The sequence below is a fragment of the Dendrobates tinctorius genome, unplaced genomic scaffold (genome assembly GCF_039654945.1).
Source record: "Dendrobates tinctorius isolate UK_male_01 unplaced genomic scaffold, ASM3965494v1 ptg000065l, whole genome shotgun sequence".
NCBI classification, from domain to species: Eukaryota; Metazoa; Chordata; class Amphibia; order Anura; family Dendrobatidae; genus Dendrobates; species Dendrobates tinctorius.
The window spans coordinates 32,076,163-32,098,199 of record NW_027361733.1 but is presented as its reverse complement, the minus strand read 5'-3'; the positions used below and the strand labels follow the sequence as shown (position 1 = coordinate 32,098,199).

Below are 22,037 nucleotides of genomic sequence, written 5' to 3'. Positions count from 1 at the left end.
ATCCAGTACCAAAACTTGCTCCTTGGCTTCGCCTGGCCAGCAGATGGCGGTCTTTCTTCACTAATGTCCCATCACGCAAGGGCTCTTCATGGGTATCACTGCTTCCTCCTACACTGTCACCGGTCCTCTGATTAGCTCCTTTCTCTTCCGACTTCTGCATTCTATCCTGCTTCTTCTCCCAGGCAACAGGCGCTGACACTATACACTAGAATGCATGCCATCACTTGATGTAAATGGTGTCCGTTGCACCCCACCTGACGGAGCATGACCCAGTAAAGAATAGGCTTAAAGTGAGAAGTAGGCCGAAAAGTGATCATAGAAAGATGCGATAACGGTAGGACAATCATAGGGTTGAAGCGAAGTGAAGTGGATATAATATTTCAGTGTTTTTAGCACTAATTCTAGAATCATAATTTTTGGGGATGTTCATAACTAATTCAATTAGCTTAGAATCAAGTCACTCTAATATTTAACTCTAAATGTGTTAGCCCCATCCTGACCTAATACTTCTCACAGCTGAGAGTTTGATACAGTTGTGCATAGCATAAACGAGAGTAGGCAAAGTGCAGCCTGTGGGCCACATCCGGACCTTTAGCTGTTCCTGTCTAGCCCAGAGACCAGATAAGCAAAAGGTCAGTAAATACCGCACAGCTGCCCGCACTCGCTCCATTGTCTGGATTTGAATAATATTTGCCTCCTGAGGATGCAGACACTGTTCAATACTACGGCAGAACAGATGTCTGCTCCCTATGCCACCATTCAGCCTGTGGCTCAAAGTCTCAGCTCAGCAGGAGGGCTAATGTCACTAGATCGCGCCTCCTGCTCAGAGCCTCAGGTCACATGCTGCTGCACAGAGCAAAGCAGTGCATTGTAGGAACATGGGTAGGTGAGTAGTTTTATTTGTAATTGTTTTTTTTAATGTCAGCCAGGACTTGGGCAAAATTTTGAGCTGCATAAATGTGTGTCTGTGGGGGCACCATACTGTGTGTGTGGGAGTCTGTGGAGGCATCACACTGTGTCTGTAGGAGTTGTGAGGGCCAATATACTGTGTGTGTGGGGGTTGTGGGCACATCATACTTTTTATGGGGGGCGCTGTGGTTTCATCATATGTTGTATGGGAGTCTGTTAGGACATTATAGGGCAGCACGGTGGCTCAGTGGTTAGCACTGCAGCCTTGCAGCGCTGGAGTCCTGGGTTCGAATCCCACCAAGGACAACATCTGCAAGGAGTTTGTATGTTCTCCTCGTGTTTGTGTGTGTTTCCTCCCACATTCCAAAGACATACTGATAGGGAATTTAGATTGTGAGCCCCATCGGGGACAGTGATGCTAATGTGCCCTGCGGAATATGTTAGTGCTATATAAAAATAAAGATTATTATGTGATATGCAGTGGGGGCATCATATCTTCTTGGGGTTGTAGGGGCTTCATACTGTGTCTTGGAGTTATTGTTCAAGGCACATCTGGACTTACTGTATATTTTTAAAGAGGACCTGTCACCAGGTCAAAAGTGGACAGTTTTCCTCAGTGACAGCGTGTCAACTGATCAGTTCCTTCTCTTCTGCTCTGCTTTGTTGACAGGGTGTTACTGCCGACATCATGCTAATTGACAGCTGGCTCCCCGCTGCCTAACTGTGGGGAGCTGACTGTCAATTGTTATGATGTTGATAGTGACGCCCCATCAACAGGGGCAGAGCAGTACAGGAAGAGCTGCTGTATCAACATGAGGTTAAAGGAAACCGGAGAATCACTGTCAGGAGAGATTATCTCAGAATAGAGCAAGCAGGTAGATAGTAACTACAAGCTGGTAAATTCCTAGTCCCATAGAGAAAAACCCCCAAAGTCTTGGATAACGCTTTTAAGTTTGGCCTGTTGGTTCGGCCCTCCATAACAGTAAAGGTCTCTCATCAAGACCCTGATGCTCTGCTAAACCGGTTGTCAGTCAGTGTCAGGGACATGGTTACAGCCGCCGCTCACTATGTACTAAGCGGTGACTGAAGCTGCGCCTTTCGTGCATCTATGACTGAAAGCCGGAGGCTGCAGGGAGGAATAAAATAAATTTCCTCCCAATAGTTGGGCTGTAAGTACGGTGGCTGAGTGGCTTTAGAACACTATTATTATTCAGATTATTCCCATATTTTTAGTTTAACAGCATTTGGGGACATGATTGTCTTTAAGCACAAAATATTTTAAAAGCTTACAAATTTTTTAAGCTCTATTGTCATTTTTTTCTTTCAAAAAGTTTGTGGAGTTCTGTCTTATGCGACTTCATCAAGTCATATGTGACATATAGGTAGGGATGTAGATTTAGGGTATTCAGAGGCAGCAATCACCCCATACAATAATATATTTGGATATAAGTGACTGACTGTAGGTATAAAAAAAAGTCTACACTCCCCTGTTAAATTGCCAGATTTTTGTCATGTGAAAAAACAAATCATACCACAAAGAAACATTTTATAACTTTTTCCGCTTTTAATGTCACCCATAATCGGTACAATACAATTGAAAAATAAAGAAATCTTTTTGGGTGGTAAAAAAACTAAAGATCTAAAATTAATGTGGTTGCATAAATATGCACATCCTTAAAGTAAGAATTTGTAGAAGTAACCTTTGAACTTCAGAAAGCAGTCAATCTTTTTGGGTAGGAGTCTTTCAGCACAGCACATCTAAAGATGGCAATATTTGCTCAGTCTTCCTTGCAGTAGCTCCACATCTGTGAAATTGATAGGGCATCCCCTGTGTACAGTGCCCTCTTCAGGTCACCGACAGATTTTCCAATTGAATTTACGTCTGGGCTCTGGCTGGGCCATTCAAAATTGTGATCTTCTTCTGGCGAAGCCACTCTTTTGTTGATTTTGAGGTATACTTAGGGTCGTTGTTGCGCTTCAAAGTGAAATTCCTCTTCACGTTCAGCTTTCTAGTAGAGGCCTGAAGGTTTTGATGCAAAATTCACTGATATTTGGAACTGTACATTATTCCCTTCACCTTGACTAAAACCAAACTTCCAGCTACTAAAAAACAGACAGCCCCAAAGCGTAACAATGCCTTCACCATGCTTCACTGTGGGTATGATTTTTTTGGTAATGCGCAGTGTTGGCTTTGTACCTTTTGGAATTATAGCCAAAAAGTTCAAACTTTGTGTCATCAAATCATAAAATGTTATCACACATTGTTTCTGCAGACTTGATGTAATTTCTCAGTAAGAAAAGACTTCCGTCTTTCCACCTTACCTCACAGGTTAGGCATATTAAGATTACGGGAGATTGCCACATGCAGCACTTGTCCGAAATTCCTGCAGGTTCTTTAAGGTTTCTGTAGGCCTCTTGGCAGCCTTTCAGACCAATTTTTGTTATCTTTTCATCTATTTATGAAGGACATCCAGTTCTAGGTAATGTCAATTATATTTGTAAATGTGCAAAAATATATGCCTCTTCTTGATGACTGTGTTCATAGTGTTCCATGGTTTATCTAATGTTTCGGAAATGTTATTTTGTAACCTTCTCCTGACTGATAACAATATATCCCTTTGTTGTGTTGTAAGCTGTTTACGGACCATGGCTTTTGCTGTAAAATGCAACAAAGCAAATTGTCAGGAAAATCCTACTAGAACAGCTAAACTTTATATGGGGTTAAAATCATTGTAAATAATGGCAGCTGTATACTGACTACTATGTTACATGAGCATAATGTGATTGGCTAATGCTGAACACCACCAAAGCACCAATTTTAGGAGGGTGTTTACACTTATGCATCCATATTATATTAGTTTTATTTCCCCCTCTAAACCAGTTCATGTTGTTTCTCAATGGATTGGTACAGCTTATTCGTGACATTAAAAGGTGGAAAAAGTTCTGAGATCATTTTTCTCTGAATGATTTGTTTACATGACCAAATCCTGGCATGTTAACAGTGGTTTGTAGATTTTTTTTTTTTATGTACTTATTTAATATATTATGTAATAATATATTTGGACACAGGGAACTTATCTTCTCCCTTTCTCCTCTGTTAGGTTACAATATGATGGCGGCTTTTGGTTTGGATGAGAAGCATTACTCTTCAATCAGCGGCATCTCCCTTGATGCTTTTATTTTAGGGGTCTCCAGGATATATACAATTGCTGAGAATATCCAGTTGACCCTGTGGACCAGGTAATAGCAATTCCATGTAATAATGGATGATTTATGTCTTGAACGAATAGATGACATGAAGGTGGTTAGCAGATGAATAATATTTATGACCTATCTAGCGAACAGGCCTAAGCGAGGAAAATGCCCTCTATGACGTCTACATGCGCTAATGGACAATCCCTTTAATCACTGTATATTGGGAAGTTCTGCACCTTTCCAATATACTGTGAGGCCAATTCACTAAGACTTGCGTTTTGTAAACTAGTCCTGATCCAGGGTGCACTGGAGTAAGATGTGCCAGATTCATTAAGAGGTGTGTACCGCTTGATGAATTAGCACTTGTGCAGACGACCATATTTTTCGTCCGAGTGCAATCTTTCAAAGCATCGCATTTCAACCGATGGCAGACCTAGTCTGTTGAAAGAAAAAATTACAGCATGCTCGATATGTATCCATAAATCGGATTGCACTCGTTCATGCGAGTCAATGGGTCCGTGAAAAAATCGGAATGCGCTGCGAGTGCGGTTTGATTTTCATGGATTGATAGAATGGAGAACATGGAGAATTTTTTTCCCATCTTCTGTACATCTGAGAAAATCGGATCACAGTGTGATCAAGCACTGATCCCATTTCTCTCGGATGAGAGAATATATGTGAACCTATCCTTTGTCACATCTTTCAGCTGTATCAGCGTCATGAGCGGTCTTCAGTTCTCCTATATTATATACCACTTTTGCGGCACAGTTTATGATGAATTGGTCGGTTCACACTCAGATACATTATTCCCAGTAAACTTTTTAGATTTTTCAAAAAGTCATCAAATTTTCGCTCGATTACGAGTTATGCAAATATTTGAAACATGTCAATTTTTCATCAAAGTTCTGCCGCAAGCCGTTTGATGAATCGGCGACCTTGTGTTTCAGTTTTTCACCATTTTCAAAATCTCTGCTTAATTTCAATATTTGGAAATGCTAGAATTTATATTCAGAAGCGCAAACTATTCCAGACCTGGTCCTTCTCACATTACTGACTTTTTGTTATGCGTTTGTGTCGCTGAGAGCTTTTTTGGATTTACCACTGTTACATTGTCCTCTGCTGGACCATCAAATGGAATAGTACAGATAGGGAAGTTTGCAAAGTCACACCACCCCTCTTGTGACTAAGGCATCCCAAAATCCCCTCTGCTGCAATAATCACCAATAGTATCCATAAAATATGGTAAGTGGGGGACTGGCTACATGTTTTGCATTGGAGACCAGAAGCTTCATGTGGCTCCTCTGAATGTGAGATTATCTAGACCACCAGCTGCAAGAAGTATGCGGTTTTCATACAAGATTCCTTCTATTCTGACAGCAAGCAGAGATCTTAAAAAGGAAGGAAGCATAAATATCGCTAGAAAGCTGCAGCATACAAAGATGCTGTTTAAATGTCTGGAATTGAATTGTCCACGGTCAGGTTGTGGTTTGGTGCAGCTACATAATCTGTGCACAACACATGGCTGCACCGTCCTAATCTCTCGCCCCCTCTCACCCTCAGCACGGCAGCTTCCCCCTCACTATCAGGTCCTCTCTGTAATTTCCTATATTCTCCACGCTACGTCTCATTCTCCCTGCTGCTCTCATCTTCCAGAAACCCCTTTCCCCGTCATTTCCAGCATCGCTCCGCTTCACTTTTCATCTCATTTTCTTGGCCTATGTGAGACCCTTTTTCTGGTGGATATGAAGTTAATTGGCAGCACGAGGTGGGAACGTCCCAGAGAACGGCGATGGGCTCGCTCTTTTTATGTCGCCTCAATTCTTAATCCTACACAGCCCCTGATAACACAAATCTCTTTTTTATGGAGATATCCGCTGAACACGAAGCAATGGAAGGCACAAATCCCACAGACCTTTGTATCCTGGCCTGACATTTACCCCTTTTGGGCAAGCCAGGGAGGGGTAATTTGACTCCTATAGAGTCAAATATCTGGGTGTGATAATATGGCATCCTACATGGTCCTGTTGCCCCATATCACAGGTCACATGTTGGGTTTCGCCATTCGATATGGTAATTCCATCTAATATGTATTTCAGAATCTCCGACTATTTCTGTTATCTATGAATGCGGCTTGCAGATAGTGATCGCCTCCTGGTTTCGGGATCATCTACTATTTCGACTTGATTCTCCTAGCAATAGAAACCTTCCCCATCCATTAAATGCAACATGGTTGATCAATCATTGCTGACAATATTGCAGTCATTTGGCTCTGTGAAGATAGGCCGGGTTCGGCTCTGGGTATGTGGTGGGTGCCACACAGGTACAGGGGGCGAGTGCTTAGTGAATGAATGACCTGGCTGCAAAGAATTACATTTCCATTATTAAGTTTTAGTTTATATTGTTCTTCCATGATAAGAAATATGAAATTGGCCGGCTCTGAGCAAAACCATACAATTCATTATCCACTCTAATTGAGCTTGGTGTAACGTGGCGCGAGGCGGTGGCCGTGGGCGAGATACTCATCTCTTACGCCCCAGAACGTTACATGAAGGTGGTGGTCCTGGCTGGGTGTGTGGACTTGTGCTAAAGGGGCGCTACACCCTTGCAGGCCGCATGTTACCAATGAATTTGGTTGGCCAGGACTAGATGTTGAGGACTTTAATGATGGAGACCAGCAGTTGAAAATTAAACTTTTTACTTAACGATAACTTGGTGGGGATTATATACAGTAGGTAGCAGGTACACAACTTTATGAACATTTCCTTCCAAAGACGGAGCATTTTCACACACAGTCTCAATTCCTTTCTTGTTACTTGTTTGTTCTCTATCTCCACTGTTTCACTTTCCTTCACTACAGCCCAGCTCAGTACTTCAGTCCAGCTAGCAAGAGTCCTATGCTTAACCCGTGGTTCCACATCTTCTTTCTCCTCCAGGTAACTAGGTTGCCAGTGTGGCGCCCCTGAGGGTTCAGTCGCCACTGAGGTACTACACCTCCTCCTGAGATGTGGTACCCCACTATCCAGGTAAGGTGGAGACACCTGACCACACTCCAACACTCACATCCCACACGCACATCAGTAGTGTAGCAGAGCAACCTTTGTGGCTCCCTGCTTGGAACAGGAAGAGTGCTGGGAGCTGGGTGGAGCTTAGACTGCACAAGAGACCGGGAGAATATTAGGAAAAGGTCAGTGAGTGAGAGAAGATGCCCTGAGAGGGATGGAGTGAAGGAAGTGCTGCAGCAGACTCCTGTGACCTGGAGCTGCTGGCACAGGAAAGAGCCATAGAAAGCCTGATTCTTCAGAAGGAAGATAGTTTAGTACGGAACGTAAGGAGAAGAAGAGAACTAAGGACTAGGGTCAGAGCAGAGCCCTTCCTCAAGTTCGAAGCGCATGGCTGGGGTCCGGTCCCCGAGGTTGTATGGATACTGATGTTCCTGCAGCAGAAACCGGAGGAATAGAAGTCGTCACCACTTTATTCCCATCTAAGACTTGGGGGCACAACAGCAACGTGGGTGAGCTGGGACATGATAGCAAGGAGTCCCCGAAGCAGGCTACAGCTGTCTGCCGTACAAGTAGAGTTCTAAGTAACATCAAGAAGGAGGAACTTGAGTTTAATACGCAACTACAAGTACTTCAGATTAGGCACTAGTGTGGAGACTTTCAGAGAAGACACATCTTGGAGGAGTGCTGGAAAGGTGTACTTTACCTTGCCTGGGAGTTAACTAAGCCCCTGACCTGGAGGACACGGCACCGAAGCGGGCATCTGTGTGTACCAGACTGTGAGTAAAGCCTTGGAACTACATGCCCTTGTGTCCTCCACTTATTCTTGCGCCTTACACCCGGCTCTGCTACATCTACTTCTTTACACCATCTCCCCACTTGCCAACCTCATCTACACTGCCCTGGGACTATAGCTCCACCTGTGGGGAGCTTCAACACCATTGCTGCACCATAACATCTGTCCCAGAAAAGCAACCCTGCAGCGCTGGTCAAACTGACCAGAAACCACAGGTGGCGTCACGAATCATCTCAACAACTTTATCCCCATCACTCTACCCCTTTTATATTGACCGCCTGAGGCCACGGACCGGGTCACTGCCACTGTGACATCTCCCATTGAAGTCAACGGGCCCGGCACCGAGTAACCCACGGACTCTGGGGGCGAGTCACCAGTATGACCAGTACTTAACTTCTCTGTCACTGACGTCTTGGAACACCGGTCCAGAGCACTCTCTTCGTCTCTCTCGTTCTCTGTCCAGTTTTGGCCTCCTACCTCTCTGAGTTATAAACCCGGGGCCGTACAGCTAGACGTCCTATTCCAGAACTCACCTCCGTTGGATCACTCTGTCCTCTTGTTGGATTTCCTTTCCTCTTTACTCTGGTTCACGACTAACCATCTTGTTAGTCTCCTGTCACTTCAGGACACGCATGTCATGCGGTACTGCTTTCTGTCCAGACCTTAAGCATGCTTCAGACGCACACTAGGCCCTATCTGACGTCCTGACAGGAAACTGTCTTTGTCCCTTCACCTTAGCCCCTTCCAGTCTGGGTTAGTCCTAATCATTAACTCAAACTCTCCCTACTGTCGGGCAGAACACCATACCAACACTATTAACGCTTATCACAGTTCATACTATACAATACAACAATACGTGTATTCGTCAAGAGGGAACATGGGCAGTATGTCCATCTCCTTGCATGGGTACAGAGAGTGCAGAAGTAGCAATTACGCCCAGATCTTATGGCCGGACAGGGGTTCAAAGGCACCAATATCATAATGGCCCATGAACTATGGGGAACTTATTACAAATTTTGCATTGAGGTCTAGAATCTTCATATTACACCTCTACACTACATTTATCGCTGTAATGGGGTTGTCCAGGATCAGAAAAACATGGCTGCTCTCTCTCGGATACAGTGCCACACCTGTCCCGGAGGTTGTCTGATATCACAAACCTGCTCCTTTGAAGTGAATAGGACTGGGCTGCAATACCATACATAACCCCGGGGATTGGTGTGGCATTGTTTCTGGAACAAATCTGCCAGGTTTATCTAATGCTGGGCAAACCCTTTAATTGGGTCATTCATTCAAAAAATGATTTTTTTTTTTATGGTAAATGTATTTATTTATTTTTTTCAATGTACCATATTACTATCAATATCAAAAATTGCAATTTCAACATTGGTCACTAGGGGTAATAATAATAATAATAATAATAATCTTTATTTATATAGCGCCAACATATTCCGCAGCGCTTTATAGTTTAACAGTTTCAAAACACAAGTCATAAGTAACAAAGCTAACAATACAATAATTAAAGCAAAATAAGACGAAATAAGACGACCCTGCTCGTGAGAGCTTACAATCTACAATGAGGTGGGGGAGATACAGAGTACAGGTGTGTATTTACAATGGTGTATTTATAATGATGGTCCAGCCATCTTGAGGGAGTGAGGGATGGATGGAGATAGTGAATGGGTTACACACACACCCTTACACATAGAATGACTTTGATTAGTGAACGTGATAGGCCGCTCTGAACAAATGTGTTTTGAGGGAGCGCCTAAAACTGTGCAAATTGTGGTTAGTCCTAATTTCTTGGGGTAGAGCATTCCAGAGGATAGGAGCAGCACGGGAGAAGTCTTGGAGTCGGGAGTGGGAGGTACGGATTAGTGCAGAGGTTAGTCGAAAGTCGTTTGCAGAGCGCAGCGGTCGGCTAGGCCGATAGACAGAAAAGAGGGAGGGGGTGCCGCACCGTGGAGAGCTTTGTGGGTGAGAACAAGTACTTTGATAATGAATGGGCAGCCAGTGTAATGACTGACGAAGAGCGGACACGTCTGAGTACCGATTAGCCAGATGGACAACCCTGGCTGCTGCATTAAGTATGGACTGGAGAGGGGATAGTCGAGTGACGGGGAGGCCAATTAATAGAGCGTTGCAGTAATCCAGCCGGGAGTGGATCAATGCTACAATGAGGGTTTTTGTCGTTTCCATGGTGAGAAAAGGGCGGATTCTAGAGATGTTCTTTAGGTGTAAGCGGCAAGAGATTGTATATGTGATGTGAAGGAGAGATTGGTGTCGAACATAACACCCAGAGAGCGCGCCTGTGGCCGGGGTGTTGTTGTGGTGCCACCCACGGAGAGGGAAATGTCAGATTTAGGGAGGTTAGTAGACGGCGGGAGCAGAAGTTCAGTTTTGGAGAGGTTGAGTTTCAGATAGAGAGTGGACATGATATTGGAGATTGCGGACAGACAGTCACTGGCGTTCTGTAGTACAGCGGGGGTAAGGTCGGGGGATGACGTGTATAGTTGTGTAATATTGGGTAATATGTTGGGTAATATTAGTCTCACACTTTTCTTGATCGGCACAAAAGAGTTTTCGTCAGTCTCACTATCATCACAAGCGGGATTATAAGGAATGTGTCATCAGAAAGTTACCCATTGTTGTCTTTAATTTTTTAAACATTTTTTGATTTTTTAATTTTTTGGTATGTCACAGTCTGTATTAAAATTACAAATTGGAAATCATGCCATATTCACACTGGCTACTGGGGATTTTTTATACTTAAACTTCCTGTTCTTTCAGGAAATCCACATGCACATTGTCTACAATGAACTGACATATGCTCAATTATGCTGCTGACACTCTGCTCAAACTCTATTCAGATTACTGTCTGTTTACTGTGATCCAATTTTCTCGCATGAAAAAAAATCGGATCACAGGTGTGGAGAAGATGGATAAACTTAATGTCTCCATCTTCTCTATTGTCTCTGTTTGTCTAATTCGGACTGCACTCGGATGACATCCGAGTGCAGTCCGATGTTTTATTCCAATATACATTAGATAATATAGGATCTACCATTCACAATGGATGATGTTACAGCTTACCTCCTCCCCTTCCCTCCCCTCCACAATGACCTTTACAGTTCAGAGCATGATCAGATAATCTTTGTTTACAAATAAATAGGGTCTGAGTCAGTCTATTGCTGCTAAATTCCATGGGAATAATCGGTAGTAGGAGACTAGTATTGAGCCTAGTGGCCAGTGTGAAAATTGCAAGTTTTTTTTTTTTAAGATATGGATGGTGGTATGAATTTAATTTTTTTGTCTAGCACAAAAATTAGATTTACACAGGCTATTTTTTAGAGTTGTTTTGATCTTGAAGTTTCAGAAGCACACTGTTCCCCAACCAGCCCACTTCCAGACTGCTGGAGGCGAGGAGGGGGGAGGCAGGCCCTCCTCTTTGATTGACAGTTCGAGCCTGCAGCATCATCACTCCGCTGGCTTGAATCATGTGCGCTCTGACGCTGTTCTATAAGGCAAACACACAAGATGACCAGTATTACTGATACCACACAGGTATATAGACTTATATCAGCAGGCATTTATACAGCAGGTTGCTTAGCAATCACTTCTAGAGTTGAGCGACTTTTGTTTTTTTAGGGTCGAGTTTCGTTTCGTGAAACCCGACTTTTCCAAAAGTCTGGTCGAGCAAGATCGGCCGACTATAGGGAAAAGTCGGGATCGTCCCGAAACATGAAACCCAATGTAAGTCAATGGGGAATAAAAGTCGGCAGTGAGAGGAGGACAGGAAACACACCTACAGTGCCCATTTGAATGCCAAAAGCATCAATTCTTACTTAAGCTTGTCAACCTTAATTAACTTCATAATACAAGTTATGCACTGAAAAATGGGGGTTATTTGGATAAAGTTGTGGGGGGGGGGTAGGGCTGGCTCCAGGTTTTCAAGTGCCCTGAGCGAAAGAGCGCCCCTTTAACATATACCACAACTCATCATGCTCCGATACGGCAGAGAAATAGCGGTATAGTACAATGAAAAATACTTCACTTTTTACATCTCATGACAAGGCCCATCTATTTCTCCATACAGAATCATTGGTCCCATATAATGTTTGAAACAGTATATGATGAGCTCCACATAATGCTACAGTATATGTTGGTCCCCATGGATGAAGTTCCACTGTCTTATGGGCCCAAATAATGCTCCAAACATAATGGGCCCCATTTCTAATGCTCTAGTGTATAATGGGCCCTGTAAATGCTGCTCCAGTGTCTGATGTCCACCTTTGGAATGTTCCAGTGTATGGTGGGCCCCATCTATCATTCTCCCACTGTCCCAACATTGAAAACAATGAAATAAGTCTCCTCGCTAGGGAATCCCTGTACTAGTCTGGACTCCTCGTCGTTCCCATCTTCCATCTCACTGCACAGTATTTCAACCTTGCAAGTGCTGTGATCCTGAGCAAGCAAGGGGGGCCCACTCGTTGGCGACGGCACTGGCACAGGGCCCCTGATAGTACGGTGGTGTCTGATGGCGGGTGGGCCGAACCTGCACTTTCATCTGCAGCTTCCTCTTTGTCACCGTGTAAGATGGAACTGTATATGGGAAGGGTAACCTGAGTTTCATCAGGGTCAGATTCAGGCCGTGTAGCGTGCGAGGGGAATGTAGTGGTCTGGGTCAATGTACCAGCAGATTCATCGAGCAGTGGCTGGGCATCAGTGCACTTGTGTCGCCCCCAGGAGTACGGTCGCCACAGTGGCATTACCTTCTTCCTAGGGAGTGTGATGTCATGCTTGGGAGCAACGAAGGATCTCTCTAGCAGGTTAACTGATTGGGCGGCGTTATTCCCACGAGTCATGACCCTCCAAACAGCGTTCATGAAGGCAAAGTGTTTGTTTTACGTGGGCAGTATGGTTGCAAAGCTGAACCTTAAAGGAATGTCCAGAAGGGCACCACCAGGAGTGGAGCCTACGGTTTAATTCGACTCCACCTGGGAAACCTCAACCATGCCAGCTACAGAAAAGATGCACACATTGCAAGCTTAATTCCGTTAACGAACGAGACTCCGTCATGCCCCGCGGTCTGAGTCCGGCTTACTAGAGGGACACGTGAGGCTCTGGCACATGAGATTGGCCAATAACTGGTGTGTCATGCCCTTACATGTCCGTGGCTGCATGTGCGCTACACTGAAAAGGCCAGCGTTTGTCGCTTACAGGTGCAGATAACCCGCTGAACAACGTTAGTGATGGGGATCTGTGATTACCATTATTACCCGCGAACGCTGATTTCCCAGTAAGTGCAGGTCAACCGCAGTTCCGGAATTAGGCCTAACCGTCATTCCTGAAAAAATGAAAAACTTACGTGTGCAAACCACAGGTGCTGTAGCTTGCTTAACAGCTTGCCAGCCGTTCTCAGGCCCAGTATGGATTACACGTTATTGCACAAAGGTGAGAAAGGGTACCGTATCCCCGGATAACATGTATGGATAGCATAGTGTACACATTCAAAATATATGTCTATACATCAGGAGGCAGGCTCAGACGGTGTTAGGCCCAGTATGGATTGCATGTGATTGCACAAAGGTGAGAAAGGGTACCGTATCCCCGGATAACATGTATTGATAGCATAGTGTACACATTCAAAATATATGTCTATTCATCAGGAGGCAGGCTCAGACGGTGTCAGGCACAGTATGGATTTGACGGCCCAGACTACACAGCGGAGGAGCAGGGAGAGGTAAAGATTGCAAATGCTGGGGCCCTGCCCAAGCAAGGGGGGCCCACTCGTGGGCGTCGGTACTGGCACTGGGCCCCTCATAGTACGGCGGTGTGTCTGACGGCGGGTGTGCACCACCACCGTCAGAGACACTTGATTGCACTATGAGGGACCCTGTGCCAGTGCCCGCGCCCAAGAGTCGGCCTACCCACCTGTCCAGGGCAACGGCACTCGCACGGTGTTGTGCGCTAGGTGGTGACCCCGGCCATGGGGGGGGAGGCAGCACAGTTAGGGAGTTTTAGAAAGTGGCATATGTTGATGTTGGACATTCAGCTGATGCAAAAGGCGAAATAGGTCAAGTCCCAGGAAGAGGTGGACCAAAGCAAGCCATTTTTCTGTCACCCTATGTGTCATCAGGGGAAGGTGGGACAAAATCCTTGGAAACCCATGCGTGGTTCATTTTAATGAAGGTTAGATCATCCACATTTTGGGTTGACAGACGGGTCCTTTTTTCTGTCAGGATTGATCCAGCTGCACTGAAGACTCTTTCCGATAGCACACTTGCAGCTGGGCAAGCGAGCTCCTGTAAGGCATATTGTGCCAATTCAGGCCAGGTGTCCAGTTTAGCGACCCAATAGTCAAAGGGGAATTACCTGTGTGGGAGAACATCGATATGGGAGGAAAAGTAGTTTGTAACCATAGTTGACAACTGCTGTCTCCTGTCACTTTCCATCGATGCAGTATTACCAGTTGTGTGAGCGGTACTTGAAAAATCAGTCCACAACATTGTCATGAAACCCCTGTCTCCAACGCCACTTCTGCTGTGTGCACCACGAACACCTCTGCCAAGCTGCCCCCGGCCCGTACGGCTCGTGTGAGAACCATCACCGCTGCTGTGTGCTGGGAATGCCTCAAGCAACCGATTTACCAGAGTTGCTTGTTTGTTAGCCAATATTAGGTCAAGGTTCTCCTGTGGCATGATGTTTTGTAATTTGCCTTTATAGCGTGGATCCAGGATGCTGGCCAACCAGTAGTCGTCATCGTTCATCATTTTGGCAATGCGGGGGTCCCTTTTTAGGATCTGCAAGGCATAATCTGACATGTGGGCCAATGTTCCCGGTGTCAATGATGCACTGCGAGTGGTGGTTGGAGGAGCACTTTCTGGCAAATCCACATCCCTCCAGTCACGCACAAACCCTGTACCAGACCTTGCCACGCCAACATTTTCACTTGCCCCACGAGATGCATCCTCCTCCCCTAAGTAATCATCCCCATCATCATCCTCCTCCTCTTCTTCTTCCTCCAACTCATCCAGGAGAGGTCCCTGAGCAGACAATGGCTGAATGTCATCAAGGATTCCCTCCTCGTCAACATTGGCTGCAGACGCCTGCTCCTTAAGGTGCGTCAAAGTTTGCATGAGCAGACGCATAAGTGGGATGCTCATGCTTAGGATGGCGTCGTCTGCGCTTACCAGCCGTGTGCATTCCTCAAAACACTGAAGGACTTTACAGAGGTCTTTCAGCTTCGACCACTGCACACCTGTCAACTCCATGTCTGCTCTCAAAGTGCCTGGAAGTGTATCCTCCCACAAATGCATTATGGCCTGCCTCTGCTCGCACAGCCGCTCAACCATGTGCAGGGTGGAGTTCCACCTTGTTGCAATGTCGATAATGAGGCGGTGGTTGGGAAGGTGGAGCAATCGCTGCAGCTTCTGCATACGAATGGAGTGTACAGGCGACTGGCGGATGTGCGCGCACAGTCTTCGCACCTTCTGGAGCAGGGCTGTTAACTCCGGATAATTTTTGAGGAAGCACTGCACCACCAGGTTCAAGGTGTGAGCCAAGCAAGGTATGTGGCTGAGTTTTGAAAGGGCTATGGCTGCCACAAAATTACGGCCGTTATCACTAACTACCTTGCCTGCCTCAAGATGTACACTGCCCAGCCATGACTCAGTTTGTCGCTGAAAGTACTCGGCCAGCACCTCGGCGGTGTGTCTGTCGCCCAAACACATCATCTGCAACACAGCCTGCTGACGCTTTCCACTAGCTGCTCGATAGGGGGACACCACGTGTACAACAGTGGCAGCTGCAGATGGAGTGCTCGTACGACTGCGCTCTGTGGACGAGCTTTCGCTTCTGGAGGAGGAGGAGGAGGAGGGTCGAACGCCTACAGCCAACTGTTTCCTATACCGTGGGCTAGGCAGCACTGTCCCACCACCTCTGTCCCCTGTGGACCCTGCATCCACCACATTAACCCAGTGCGCAGTCATGGACACGTAATGGCCCTGGCCATGCCGACTGGACCATGCATCAGTTGTGAGGTGCACCTTTCCACTCACTGACTGCTTGAGTGCATGGACAATGCGGTCTTTCACATGATGGTGGAGGGCTGGGATGGCTTTGCGAGAGAAGTGGCGACTGGGTAGGTCATAGCGTGGTACTGCATAGGCCATGAGTTCGCGGAAAGCTGTGCTTTCCACCAACCGATAGGGCATCATCTCAAACGAGATTAGTTTGGCAATGTGGGCGTTCAAACCCAGTGTACGCGGATGAGAGACTGAGTACTTTCTTGACCTACTCATAGTGTCTGGGAGGGTGAGCTGGACTTGAGAGCTGCATATGGTGGAAGTAGCGGTGGACAGGGCGGACTGAGAGAGGGTTGATGATGGTGATGGAGTTGGTGTTCTTTCTGATGGCCTAGAATCAGTCTTTCGTTGATATAACAGTGGGATTCCCTGACTGCTGTGGCCTTGCAACGACACCTCAACATTTGCTGCTGTGCTGACCGGTGGGCTTACAGTGGGGGAAACAATGTAGCATTGCTGACTACCTTCTTTGTGATCAGTTGCACATGTGGTACTTGAGGTTTGGTGTTGTGTCCACGCTTGCAAGTGCATGGTGGTTAAATGTCTAAGCATGCAACTGGTATTCAAATTTTTCAGATTTTTCCCTCGGCTAAAGGTCTTTGCGCACTTCTTACAGATAACCTTGGCCTGATCATGAGGATTTTGTTCAAAAAAGTGCCACACTGCACTCTTCCTACTTTGGCAGACATTTTGCGGCCTAGCACGCTGTGATATTTTGACCCTCTGGACAAGCTGTCCAGCAACTCTTTTGATTTTTGGAACCTGTCTTTGGAGTGCTCCGTGCCTGCCAGATAACAGCTGTTGCGATGTCGATGTCTGCTGTGGATGCTCCTCATCTGAGCTATTGGAAGCAGCACCCTCTTCCCCTAATGGATGCCAATCTGGGTCAACAACTGGATCATCCATCACCTCCTCTTCAATGTCATGTGCACCTTCCTCTGTGTCACCGTGTATGGTGGTATAGTGTGCGGGAAGGGGCACCTGAGTCTCATCAGGGTCAGAATCTGGCTCTGTACACTGCGAGGACAATGTAGTGCTCTGAGTGAATGTACCAGCAGAATCATCTATCAGTGGCTGTGCATCAGTGCACTCCATGTCAGATTCATCTTGGCCTGGGTAATTCACCATTTCACTTGATAATCCAGGCATGGTATGTGAAAACAGCTCCATGGAGTAATCAGTAGTATGGCCTGCATCATCCTTCAATCTTGGTTGGGGTGAAGGACACAAGGAAAGGTGTGGTTCATGAACATGAGCCTCCAATGACGACTCAGTGCTTTTACTTTTTACAACTTCAGAAGAGGAGGCGATAGAGCTGGAGGCTGAGTCAGCAATGTAAGCCAAAACTTTTTCCTGCAGCTCTGGCTTTAAAAGCGGTTTGCCAACTCCTAGAAAAGTAAGGTAAGCCTTCGAGGCCTTGTGGAGCCAGACGATGACGCAGGCTCAACACCTCCTGCATTCGGTCCTATTTTGCTTTTGCCACTACCATCAGATCCACCACCAACACCATCATTACCAGCTGCCAACCCCCGCCCAATTCCACGGCCTCTTCCACCAGCCTTCCTCATTTTTGATAGAAATGTAGACAAAATCCAACAAGCTATATAGTAATGTAAAACAAGGTACAAGGTGTCTATAGGACAGGGGAGATTTTGAATTTCTGCACACACTTGTGGACACTGGACACTTATGGATTGTGTGAGGCCCACTGAATATCACAGCGCTATGTCACAGGCTCGATGGCACAGGTGTAAAAATAGTGACTACAGGATCACGGAGATTTTGAATTTCTGCACACACTAGTGGACACTGGACACTTTTGGATTGTGTGAGGCCCACTGAATATCACAGCGCTATGTCACAGGCAGAAATTGGCTAGTGTATCACAAACTACAAGGTGTATATAGAATTGGGCAGAATAGGAATCTCCCTAGAGTGTAGGTCTATAAGAACGGAACAAGTCCTCCACTTTTCCTTCCACAGTGACACACAGCTTTACTGTGGCCGTGATAACAGCCGTTACACGGTACTGAGAGGAGCGTGCACGTACACGGCTGTCCTGTGTACGTAAAATTGTCAAGCTCCGTGTTTTTTAAGTATACGGACTGACACACGCTGTCTCTCTATAGTTTTGAATGTGATCAAACAGCAAATATATTTAACTGTTTGAAAGCTAGACAAAACTAGAAGGTGCAGGTCTGTAAGAACGGAACATGTCCTCGACTTATTCTCACAGAATGACACACAGATAGCTTCACTGTGGCTGTGATAACAGCCGTTACACGGTACTGTGTGAGGAGCGTACACCGCTGTATGGTGTGAAAAAATGCACGCTCAGTACCTCAGCAGGACAAAAAAAAAAATTGGGATTGCTTTTAAAAAAGCAGTTTGCAGAGCAGTGGGTAAACAGCAATGCAGCCGTCAGGAAGCCTTAGAAGGCAGCCTAACAACCAACACCGCTGATCCACCAAAATATAGCCTCCCCTTGCACTGCACACACAGTGACTGGGGTGTTGTACAGGCAAAATCGCTAGCAGCAGAAGCAGTTTTTTTTTCTTCTTCCCTGCCTAACGCTCTCCCTACAGAATCAGCAGCAGCAACCTCTCCCTATGCTAAGATCGGCAGAAGTAAGATGGCGGTCGGCGTGCACGTCCTTTTACACCCCCTGTGACGCCCACCAAAGCAAGCCAATCACTTGCATGCCCTTCTGAAAGATGGTGGTGACCCCTGCCTATGTCATCACGTTGCCCACAGTGTCCGTGGATCCTGATTGGCTGAAAAAGAGCGCAAAACAAACTTTTGAAACGCGACTTTGGCTTGTAATGTTTTCATTTTCTGTTCTGTCCAGATGTGTCCGTATCCCAGATTTCCAAGCAGAGCATGTTCACCAACCGCCATATTGGGACACCTAAGTGATGGGTGTCTCAAGATGGAAACTGCTGCTGGTACCAACCTATTGCGCGGTACTACCAGCGGAACATTGTCGCACCACACACACACTCTATATGCCGTACGCACCACACACACACACACACACTCACACTCTCTCACACACACTCACACAGCTTCTTGCGCGGTACCACCAGCGGAACACAGTCGCACTGTGCCTGCGCGAATTACACTGATCCCGGTGGCAGATGCGCGACGTTTCTACAGGCAGAGGAAACTGGTCACATTAAAGGGGTTTTCCCATGAACAAAAGTTCATTTTAAAAATTGTCTGTGTCTGACCATGTACAGAGCATACCACATCTCCTGGGCAGGGGAGGAAGCAAAAGACAATACTGACATTACAGCAGGGGATCACAGAGGATTCATTTTGTGAGGTAAAATATTTCATTATTTTAAAAGAAGCAAAGCAACAGTTTTCTCACTCCACAACACCTCAGCAGATGCTGACCAGGTGGGAGAAATCTAGCATCCCCGGGAACATAAGCTCCCAGCGATTGCTTGCCCCCCAGAAAGGAGCAGAGAGCACATGACAAATATGAATCACCCCCTCCCATGCCCATATATTCATCACACATCCTCTATCCCAGAGGCACATCTTCCTTCTTAAAGGGATCCCAGGTATGGAAGTGAGGGCAAATCCACTCAGCGCTCTGGTTTTGACCCCAGGCCCCTCTCTCTCTCTCTCTCTCTCTCTCTCTCTCTCTCTCTCTATATATATATATATATATATATATATATATATATATATATATATATATATATATAGCTGAGTGTATAGCCCCGCTCACTCCGCATAGCCACATTCACTATAATATCCCACATCATCCCGTCAGCTAGAGCTACCGAACTACTACCACTAATATCCCACATCATTCCATCAGCCAGAGCCACCGGACTATATATATATATATATATATATATATATATATATATATATATATATACATATATAATATACATATAGACATATATAATATACATATAGACATAATCATTATAACCGTAGTTAGTTACTATGCCCAGGCAGCGCCGGGCTCTTCAGCTAAAATGTCTTTCTTTCAAAGTGTTGTCTCATAAACCACATTTATCACCTATCCACAAATGATAAATGTGTGATCGCTAGGAGTCCAGCCACTGAGACACCCACTCATTAGGGGAATATCGGTCCCAAAAGTTCCTATGTGAATGAATATATGACCACTGCTCCATAAACCGCATACATTATATCCAGAAAATATTGAGACACCTCCACAACGCCTGCAGGAGCTTTTATCACACCACATTCTATATCCATATTAGCTATAACAGTTCCCGGTCTTCTGGGAAGGATTTCTACGGGATTTTGGAGGTGTCTGAGAATTTTTGTCCATTCATCCAAAAGATCATTTGTGAGGTCAGACATTGATGTTGGAGAAGACGGCCGAGCACACAATCTCCTCTCTAGATCAACCCAAAAGGTGTTGAATGGGATTGAGGTCAGGGCTCATGTGCTTCTACACTAAACTCCCCCAACCATGTCTTTATGGACCTTGCTTTGTGCACTGGGGATCAGAAAACGGCCTTCTCCAAATCGTTATCTCAAAGCTTGAAGCTACAATTGTCCAGAATGTCTTGGTATAATGAAGCATTGAGATTTCCCTTCACTGGAGCTAAGGGGCCTAGAACAACCCCTGGAAAGCAACCCTATAGCATTATCTCTCCTCCACCTAACGTTACTGTCAGTGCAGTCAGGTAGGTAAAATTTTCCTGGTCATCCTTCAGGTGCCAGATAGAGAAGAGTAATCCATTGCTCTTCAGTAATCCATCACTCATCAATCAACAGAATACTGCTCCATAGCCAAGTGTTGGCTTGAGACCACTTCATCCTGTGCATGGCATTGTGCTTGGTGATGTAAGGCATACATGAAGCTGCTCGGTTATGGAGACCCATGACATGAAGCTCTGGGTGCACAATTTTTGTGCTGAATTTTAGGCTGGAGGAGGTTTGAACTCTGCAGTTATGGAGTCAGCAGAGACTTTTATGCCCTCTGCTCCTCAGCACTTGGTCACCCCGCTCTATAACTACATGGTGTCTACTTTGTTGCTGTGGTTCCTTCCACCTTTCCATATACTATTTACAATGATGGTGAAATATTTAGAAGGGAAGAATTGTCATGATCGGGCTTCTACAATGGTGATGTCCTGTTACAGGACTACATTGGTGTCATTGAGCGTTTTAGAACATGCCTGTCACGGTCACGTGTGTCTGGACGCAGCGAGTACCGCAAGGCGAACCCATATGACATACGTGACCCTGGATAAACCGCCTCCAGTTGGGCGAATTTAAATAATAACACATGCAGCTGGATACGCCGCCTCCAACAGGCGAATTTAGGTAACACACGTAAGTCTGGAAACCCCGCCTCCAGTAAGGCGAATTTAAACAATAAAGGGGAAACCTGGGTAACAATAACAATGGAGGGCCCTGCGATAGGGAAACGGGGAAGTGGAGACCTCCTGCACTCCCTTGAGTCAGTGTCTCTACACTCCTATCATTCCCTATGCCGGTTCCGCACCGGGCGACGCACAGGAACCTCAAAACCCTGACTCGCCCTGCACCTAAACCCTCACTAGGGAATTGGTCGGTGCGGAAACTAATCCCACCACTGCACTAAACACACATAAGGAAAAATGACAATACAGGGGGACACCACTTAGCTTTGCTCTGATGCTTATGCTCCCCGCAACAGAGCCCACCACCAGCGTGCATCTTCTCCTTCAACAGGATCCATCACCATAACCGGATCCATCACCATAGTGCAGCCTTGGAGCAGAGTCCACCACCAGTTGCAGCTGCCCAGTAAACAGAGTCCCAAAGATGAGTCCAGCTTCTGCCAAAAAGTCCAGCATGCTTGAGTCCAACTTTTCTGCCCATAAGTCCAGAATGCTTGAGTCCAGACCCCATTGTTGGACTCCACCAATCCATGCAAGCACTCCTTGCAGACTCCATAGCTGCCACTCGTCCCCTCTGGCTGGGCTGCCCAGGACTCCTGTTCAGCTCCATCTTTCACCAACACTGATCAACACACCTGACACTCTTTTATAGAGCATCACACCTGTT

General features: G+C 46.0%; 1 protein-coding gene across 1 annotated transcript in view; it reads left to right on the top strand.

Moving 5' to 3' along the window:
- COL20A1 (collagen type XX alpha 1 chain) overlaps nt 1-22,037 on the top strand; it is a 206,061-nt gene that overhangs the window by 113,749 nt on the left and 70,275 nt on the right. Inside the window, exon 21 of the mRNA XM_073580897.1 lies at nt 4,011-4,149. Coding sequence (XP_073436998.1) covers nt 4,011-4,149 — 139 coding nt within the window. The remainder of the gene's footprint in view (nt 1-4,010; nt 4,150-22,037) is intronic.